Source organism: Aphanomyces astaci (genome assembly GCF_000520075.1).
Source record: "Aphanomyces astaci strain APO3 unplaced genomic scaffold supercont1.38, whole genome shotgun sequence".
Taxonomy (NCBI): Eukaryota; Oomycota; class Saprolegniomycetes; order Saprolegniales; family Verrucalvaceae; genus Aphanomyces; species Aphanomyces astaci.
In genome coordinates, this window is record NW_009798301.1 from 185,618 (window position 1) to 195,416 (window position 9,799).

General features: G+C 46.0%; 1 protein-coding gene across 1 annotated transcript; it reads left to right on the plus strand.

Moving 5' to 3' along the window:
- Nucleotides 1-9,003: 9,003 nt before the first annotated feature.
- On the plus strand, nucleotides 9,004-9,727 carry H257_12066 (hypothetical protein; the record flags this gene model as incomplete). The annotated part of the gene is made up of 2 exons (XM_009839175.1): nucleotides 9,004-9,653; nucleotides 9,688-9,727. 2 exons carry the CDS (start codon nucleotides 9,004-9,006, stop codon nucleotides 9,725-9,727), a joined length of 690 nt encoding a protein of 229 aa, XP_009837477.1.
- Between the last annotated feature and the right edge of the window lie 72 nt (nucleotides 9,728-9,799).

Genomic DNA, 9,799 nt, shown 5'->3' on the forward strand with positions numbered 1-9,799 from the left:
ATTGGCTACAATCCATTTTCGAGTTTCTACTGGAAAGGGCGAAGTGGATAATGGCCAATCAGATGTCTCGGCTCTATTTGTGCTCGATTGAACGAACCATGCAAAATTGGGAAATTTGAAGAAAATCGACAATACATCAATCAACCACTTCCCTGGACCGAACTCGTTAACATTTACAGCGTAGAGGGTGTGTGCTGGAAGTAATACGAGCCTACGATGACGCGAAAGTCGCGTGCTTTCGCATTCTCTGCTGCTACGTGGAGCTTCATCACAGTAAAGAGATTAAGCGTGCTGCCAACATCGTTGTGATGCCACATACTGGCGTACGAAGAGAAAACGTAGCCAGTTTCATCATGAACGTCACCAGTTTCATCATAGCTCGCTGCATCATAGGAACCATACGCCTTCCGCGCCTGCGCACTACTCCGCATATCGAGCGCGGATTTCCCCCGAACGTATCATCGTCGGCGACGCCGCGTAGTCTTCTGTGCCACCACCGGAAGCTCGGGCGCTGCCGCAAACGATACACAAACTATGCAAGGCCGTTGTCGGAAGGTGGAGTGCTGCCGCAAAGCGATCCAAGTTGGTCCGCTTCCATGCCTCTACCTACCACCAAGTCTACTAGTATACCCACCAGCATCATAGCGACCGCCCTGTATGCCTGCAAACCGGTTCACCTCCACGACCCACCGCGTCCGCCAGAGTCACCGCGTCGTATGCTTCGACCTTGACACATGCTGTCAACCGGTTTCTGCATCGCCTGTGGGTGAAGCGACCGCCTCGGCCAGCCACACGCCGCTGGCATCCACTCCATCATGATCTGGACGCTGGACGGACTGCTGTGGCAAGGTCTGACTTCGTTGGCCAACAGTGTAAATTGAATGGGAATTATTATAAAGATTGCATGCTGTATTGCATTTAAGTATGTTGAGAAGTGCTTTAGTATATTAATTTTGATTATATTACTCTTCCGGATAGCACAGGTTTAGAGGGTGATATCTTGACGAAAAAGTCCTATGATAGGGCTTTTCGGGGCCGAACTTATGTTTGGACTTATTGAGACCCCCATAAAACCAACGGGTGGGAGTATAAGTCCAAAATTGGTCCTATCTAAGGGTTATCCGTATAAATCAGACTTATACCGTAAGGCGTCACCTATCGTCGGACGACTCTAACGTGAATGGAGTAATGCAACGCCATCCTAGTACTAGTAGTACATACGTCAAGGTCCTCAAAAGGTCAACAATCCAACCACGTGATATTAACGATACTCCTAGGGTAGAATATATGCATTTGCGTGCACTTGAATTGTTGTAGAACAGAGGAAAACGTGGAGAAATGAAGACAGGCCGCTGTCGACAACTTGACCCGTAATAAGTTCAATACTTGCTTCGTAACAGAGATATCCTACGAGTCTGGTGTGCTTCTTGCCCATACAAGAATGTCCAAAATGTCTTGATTCGCAAACGCGTCCAGCTCGACTGTCAACACAATAGATCACTTGAACTCTTCCAAAACGGTCGCTCCTTACTACTACGGTACTAGTACAACGCAGTACAGCTTGCGTACCATCTATGACATTGCCACCAGGACGCCTCACCTTCACCTTTGATTTTTGACCTGTACGATATAGAATTGGTCAATTGGAGTCCAGCAATTTGTGATTTTCTTGAGATTTCATTGGATATGAAAAACGTAGGACCAGCTCCCTACGATTTCGTCAATTCACAAATGAATAGAGAAATTTTATGTTTGCTACAAATTCGTATATAAGTTGGAAAAAAATTACGAAAACCAAAAACAACTTGAAGTTGGCATGTAACGATGAAAATACCCAATCATCCCATTCCATGGCATGCAAATATTGATAATTAGATTTCAAAATGGACTGGGGCTGCCAATCGAAAGACCTTTCGACCAATCAAGTTGCAGGTGGGTGTACTGCCAAGCTTCTCCATTTCACAAAGAGTACAACATTGCATTGGACAGACAGTGAGCATAATTAGTTCAAGTAAAGTGACGTCTCGACGATTTGAGGTGGATTTGACGAATCTACCGAAAATACCAAATTTAGCTTGAAAGCACAATACTATTACAAGTACGAGAACACAGCGCCAGTCACCAATTGTCAACCGCGAACCCAAGCCGCAAGTGGAGGTTGTCCACTCGACGTAAAGCTCGACGTAATTCATGTGGGGTGTTAATTACTGTGAGCTGAAACGTACAATTCTTCGACGTAATCGCAGACTGGAAAAAAGTGATGTCGTCTCAGGGACTCGAACCCGTACCTTCGACTCGACAGGCGGTCCAGATTCTCTGTTGTTCCCAGTGTAAAACTCAAGTTCAACTTCGATGGGTTTTTCCGGTAACCGGAATTATTGCAATAGGGCCGAATTCAAAATTCAACAAATCTGATCAATATTGAAACATGTCTTGCTTGAAGAGTTTTAACCCAAATCCAATAATTCCCAGTAGGATTTACTCGTTGAAGAGGTCCAAAACGCCATACTGTATTACAAAGTTGACCTTTTACCTCCATTTTGAAAATGGCATTTTGAATAATCCCATTCTGCGAGAAAATGGAATATTATTTTTGAAATGTTACCAGACGCACCCTAACATATGACAATGTGTGGTAAAGAGAGTGTGAGCAGGACTCGAAAATCCTCAAGAATCCACTCTTGTGCCTCCGAACACGGCCTAAGAGCATCTCCAATGGTGTTTTTATTTCTATTTCAATTCGAAGTTTCGGAATTCTTGCACTCACGCGAAAATAGAAATTATGGGGTCATAATGTCTAAAAAGTCCGGATAGTGCCATAATAGCAACCGTAAAAACGCAGTTTGACCCTGGATAAAACGTGGTATTCCGGTATAAAAGGGGTTTACTGTTAGGGTCAGTTTTTTTGGGAAACACATGGGGTGGTTTTTATGAGCGGGGATAAAGGGGTTAGGGGTCAGGTTTGGGGAAATAGTTGGTGTGATATGATACCTAGTGACTTATTTGTGTCATTAAAGCCAGGTATTGGTGATATATTTGTGATTTATATAACCTCATAAACAGGGTGAATCTGGGTCGATTACCTGGATTTAAGAACCGATGCGACAACGGATCGATGGAGGGTGGTAGGAGGGGTTTGAGTGGCGTTGTTGAGCATCTCCAACAGTAAATTCTAACCTAACGTTATTGCTAAAGCATCATATAACCCCCTTTTACCCCCAGGTAAACGAGTTTCATAGTGCTATTTCTGTAATTACGTCGAGAAATCGACCATGCACTTCATCAACACCCACGTGAATTACGTCGAAGATGAAGTCGAATAGGCTTGGTCGCAAGTGACGAAATCAGGTGTCGTAGGGAGCATGAAGCGCGAGATTAGGAGCATGAACAGTATTATACATGTAGTAGAAGCAGACCTAACTACTTTGTCGTCGAATAAGAGGACCGTGCAGTGTGGGTCGTAATCGAGGTGTTCAAATTGGGCACCGCCATTCAAAAGCCTTCGACAGGCGACGACAACGAGAATTCCAACCCTCCTTACCTGACGTCACCCCTCTTTTGAATGCGGATACGAATATCGCAGGTGGCTATGATCGCCATTACATGGAGAATCTTTGACCCCGCACTGCGCAGCCCTCAAGGCAATACTTGACGTAAAAAACAACGTGTGACCAACGAGGTTGCACTCCACGGAATAAAAACGACATTGTGACGAAAACCGTAAGGAATTTCGAGTGCGTTATAATATAAAACGTTGCCTAAACCCACACGTTTATATAAAAACGTAATTAAACGGTGTTCTTATACGGTTGTCGCACCTCCAAATTGGTTTTCGCGACATAATTTGCCTATTATGAACTGAGCCCAGTACCAAAATGTGCGACTAATCATGGTCGATCCTTTGGTATGTTCTGTGTCAACAATTTCGTATTATCTCAAAACCTATTCGCAAAATGATGGATGTCTTAGAGCATCCCCACCGGCTGATGTAGAAATGTAAAAATCTTCAAAGTACATCACTACATCAGCAAAATTTACATTTTTCAGACCCACACCGGTTGCCAATAAATTTTACATCATGATGTAAACGCTCCATAAAGACAGATTTCTCAACAGATCTGTTGGGTCATTTACAGTTCTATGCGATTGAGGTCCCAATGGACTTCTTCAACGAAGCATGCCATCCCGATGTCCTGAAGCACGCCGGCAGCATGAATATGAATCTTACAGACAATAGAATGTATGCCAACCGTGCTGCACTAGATTCTCCACTGGCGAGAGCTCCAAAACCTCAATCGCCAGCGGGCGTCCAACACGAATTTGCTCCATCAGGACTACTATTTCCGCCAACCGGTGTGAATTGGCTGTGAAGTACTGTTACAGCACGCACCCAATAAACGGGTCTTTTCAGCTCTATGTTTACATCAGCCGGTGGGGATGCTCTTATACTAGTGGCGCGGACTGTACCAGGTGATGCCTTCGTTCGGCAACTACCATTCAACAACGAGCAATTCCCCTGCCAAGCATACTGTACTACTGTACTGCTCCTCCAGGCAGGTGGAGGAAGAGTCCAACTAATCTAGGTTATACATTAGGTATACGAAGTCGATACCTGGACACGGTATGCGTAGCCTCTCTGGTCCCCAATATAGAAAGGGCCATTCCTGCATGAAGTCTAGTACTACTGTACGTAGTAGTACTATTGTAGGGGACAGTGGGGAAGATACACCAGGTTGACGACTGTATCTAAGTCAGTTTTAGTCCGTTTTAGATGAAGCAGGTAAATAATAAAGCTCGAGATCTATTCTGAAAGTGTTGTCTATAACCATGACTTGATCCGAGTAAACTACGAACTTCGTGAAGGCCAAATTCCGCTCGGAATTTGGCTCAAATATACGAAATCGCATGACCATTCCGTATATTTGAGCTTCAAATTAATCGAAATGTCTAAGCCAATCAAAATACATCAAAATGCAATGGGTGGTGGATTGTGCTTGCTGGACGTATTAGATGAACTGTTCATACATGTACTTCGAATTCACTCCAATGGTTGACCCACAACCTCGACCACCAGCCAAGTACGTTGCATGGACGGAAGACCTGGAGGTTGCCCTCCTGCGTGAGGTGACACGAATCGAACCATTCACAGCAGACCACGGCGAGCTGCTGCAGCGATGGAAGTTGGTTGCAAGTGGCCTTAGTGACCAAGTACCCAAGATCAACTACCGCAGTGCCCGTGAGCATGTTGACGTGATGCTCACGGGCACTGCGGTAGTTGATCTTGGGTACATACTTGGTCTCATGCAGCAAGGAGAGCGGCATGCGGACGCACCTTTACGACTGGTTAATCGTCAACTCTTACGAAGCCAATGAACGAGGATTAATTTGTTAGTAATGGTTTTGGCATCGAAATTGCAAATTCCGTGATTGCTAAAGGTGTAACTTCAAATATCCGAATCAAATTCCCGAAGTGAATTCGAACGTAGTTAATTTCGGGAATTTGATCAAATTACAGGTTTGCTAAATGTCTCTATTGTGTCGTGTTCCGCTGGGTTTCTTTCCTTGCATTGGATGAAGTACTGGTGGCATTTGACCACAAGAGCTATTCCGCAGGAGTGCGCGTGTGTTTTTTCACCATAACTTTTTCTAATGAAGGCCAATTCCAAATGCGAGAGATGCTAAATTAAGCTCACATGATTGTGTGTTTACCAGTCGTTTCACCTTTCGTATTCATGGAATTTTTCATATTTATATTACAGTTTGTATCGGTCGTGTAGCATCCCCATTGTCCCCTACAATAGCTGTGCTGTTTGTCAAACCATGCCTCTCGTATTACATTTATTGGTAGAGTTTATCTTTGATCCCAAGTATACTTATGTAAATTCGTTTTTGCGAGCGGCCAAATAATATTAAAAGTTAGACGTGTCTGACGTCCGATGCTGGACGGTACTTCCGGACAGAGGTAGTAGAAAGGCGCTATTCTGATCACATTACTGTAGATATTCATATTGTTTTCACTTCATCCACATGGACAACCTGTTTAGTCACACACTAACATAAATGACGAAAACCATACCACTGGGACTAACCTAATTTAAATATTTAGACCTATTTTCGAATTCACGGTAAATCAATGTAGAACAGGGGCTACGTTGAAGGCTTGGTTGATGCGCATGTAATAAGCGTTTAATTACACGTAGAGGTATTTCCTACTTGAAATACCAAATATGTGATTTCCGTTCAAATGAGTGTTTGATTCATTAGTCTTGGTGTGGTTTTCGTCATTTAGTGTGTGACAAAAATAGGTCCTCGATGAAGTTTAAATCCCATATACAGTTGTACTGTCCTTCGTAGTATTAAACTAGACGTGTACTTTCGGACAGAGGCACCGGTATTAAAAGTTAGAGGTATCTGACGTTCGACACACTCCGACACGTCATACGCTAGACGGTACTTCCGAGGTAACGTAAGGCACCGGTCATCAGCATGAAACACCAGTCATCGGCATTTTTGTAAGCCAATAGAAATGCAGAGTTACTCTTATTGGCCAAAATAAAATCCTCCATGAAATAGAGCCCGTGATAGCTAATAGGAGGGAAAATATATTAAACATGAGAGGTATGTCAACTTTTGAATTTGGCATGGCGCCGAAAACGGCACACTCAGCCGACGACATGTCAAAAGCCATCGACGACGTGCTCAAACGGGTGGATACTGTTGCAAACATTGCAATGCGTCATGGAGTACCTCTTCGTACACTCCATACTCATGTGCATCGATCCAAGGCAATGGAAGCCACCGTGGCACCCTTGCGCACGGGGCCACCTCCATCTCTCCCCACGTCGTACGAGGACGACTTGGTGACCTGGATCCTCGGCATGGAAACAGATGGTCATGCCGTCGGGCGCAAACGAATCACCCAGAAGGCTACTGCCATTCTTGAGGTTATCCACGGCTTCCCACCAGCTCAGCCATTAACGCGTGGCTGGTACCACCGGTTCACGGCGCGTCATCCGGAGCTGAAACGAAAGAAGGCACAGACGCTGCCGGCAGCTCGAAGTGCCATCACGCCGGACAAGGTTGTGGACATTTACCACCAGCTTGCCTGTGTCATTGTCATGCGTCAATTTCGATCCTCGACGCATTTTCAATATGGATGAGACAAGTTTCTCACCCAGTCAAGCCCCCGGCGTGGTTGTCGCGCATCAGACGTCCAAAGCAGTATTCGTGACTGAGCCGTCGATGTCATCTCACGTCACTATCGTTGCTTGTGTTAGCGCCGATGGGTTCAAGATCCCTCCACTGTTTGTGTTGCCTGGCGTACGCGTGTTGACGACAGTGTGTGACAACCTGTCAATTCCCGGTGCAGCGGTCACAACGTCGATGAAAGGTTGGACGAATTCCTTCATTTGCCGCAAGTGGCTATCCATGCTGAATGACTCGGTGCCCAGTGACGTGGCGCGTCCCATCTTGTTGATTGTCGATGGGTGCTCATCGCATTACTCGGTCCACATTGTGGAGGAGGCCAAGCGTCTGAACATCCTGCTGCAGGTTTTGCCTGCAAATTCGACCCACCTCTTCCAGCCGCTGGATGTGTCCGTTTTTCCGCCCCTTTAAGATTGCCATCCGATCTCAAATCGCTGACGACATGTGGAATAACATTGGAAGCAACGTCACCAAGCAGAAGGCAGTCTCCATCACCTGCGAAGTGTGGGCCAATTCCACAAAGACGTCTACCATCGTGAACAGCTTTGCCTCGACTGGGTTGTTTCCTCCATCGTTGGATGCCATGATGTACCGGTTGTCTCTGTTCCGACCACCATCGGAGCGTGTAGAACAAGTTGAAGAAACTTGGCTCGAACGTGCTGCCACTATTCGCAAGTCTGTACTACTCCTACCTCCCAAACGCATCAAGAGGGGTCCAGTGCGAAAGACGTTGTCGGTGAGCGGCATGTTTATCACAGCCGACTATCATGAGCTCCTTCAAGCTCAAGCTGAGGACACGAAATCGAAGAAAAGAGCAAAGAAGCAGCGGATGATTCCTAGCTCTGGGGCACTTGAAATCGTAGTGGTTTAATTGTACTGTTAACCAATGGGAATTGATTTTGTTTCAGTGTTTCCATTAACAATGTTAGTCAAAAAGTGATATACATATAGAAATATACATCCAAGCAATTGCTTCGTATTATAGTAGTAGTATAAAAGTGGATTCTGAGTGTGGCGTCATCACCAAGGAGAATTATCGTCCTTATAGCGTGTCAAAGACATGACTACATCAACTGATGCAAATACCTAACCTCAAAAGTACATCTAATGGTGGGCCCATAATAATGTTCCGTACTCCGATGATGTCCAATTGACCTGAAGCAAAAATTGCAGTACCGGTCAATGAATTGGCCAAGGGTCTGAACGTACGACTTTTTCGTTTGTGGTAGCACACAAAGAAACTGTAATAGTTCATACCTCTCCTAAGCACATAATACTTTGAAATATGATATTTTCACAGAATTCCACACGCCAGCAGTTGGGGAAATTCAATATATTACGTAAGTCTAAATGTGTGCCGATGACCGGTGCCCTATGCAGCAAGGCTTACTTTGAAAATTCATACCGCTTGTGCTCCCTATTTAAATCGATATTCTTTGAATATCAATGAATGAGCATACTCTTTCTGTTGTTTTGATGTATGGGCCATCTCAATATGCGTTGTCGTCACCGAGAAATCGACGAACAAAAAAAGGTCGAAAAATGCCGATGACCGGTGCCCTACGTTAGTAGAAAGGGCCATTAAAAAGCGCATGAATTCTATCATGGGTATTCCAAATTGCTATGGATAGCCCCATCATTCGCGAGCTTGTTTGGTCGCTTGGTCATTCTTCAATATGCCAGCCATGATCAAGTACTATCAATGTGCCCACTGTGCTTGAGGCTGCGGCGGACAAGGTGATTGAAAAGTTGTTGAACGCCAAGCTGCCTAAACTCGCCGAGTTCTATGACGCGTGTATGGACACTGCCACTTTAGACACCTTGGGCTTGGCTCCCATCGAAGTTCACCTGAAGGCCATCCGCAGCGCCAACTCGACCGTCGAAGCCATCTTTCGCGGCGCAACCATCTCCAAGGCCACCGGCGTACCGATGTTCGTGAAGCTGTCGGTCTCACCCGACGCCATCGAAACTACCCGCAACGTCTTGAGTGCCAAACCTGTGGGATTACCGTTGGACCAAAATGATTTCTACGAACCAGTGTGGTCCTTGATTGAAAAGCCGTACCGCAAATACCTTGCCAAGATCTTCAGGCTGGCCGGTCACGCGAAGGCGGAGGCGGAGGCGGCCACCGACGTCGTGATTTTCTTTTTACGCACCAGTGCCGGGGTAGATCTGTCCAATCGCAGGCTCCAATCGGCCGTGACGTCCGACAACATCCAGTTGTCGCTCAGCGCCGCCAACGCGTCGTATCCATTGGGGGTAGGTCTCCAATTGCAAGGGTTCGGGTTCGACGTCCGCGAAAGGTCCAACACGACCACGGTCGTTGTGAGGAACTTCCGTTATTTGGACGACATAGAAGGGCTTCTCCGCGTCTTGACCGTCGACAGCCTCAAGACGATCATCGAGTACAAAGTGCTCGACTTCAACGCGCCGTTCCTGTCAACACCGTTTGTGAAAGCACACTCGAACTTCTATGACAAGATTAAAAATGGCCTCAAAGAACCCCCGTCGCGGGCCATGATGTGCCGCGGTCAGGTGGAGACGTCCATTGGCGAACTACTGGGCTCGTACTATCTCAAGGAAGTGTGGACGG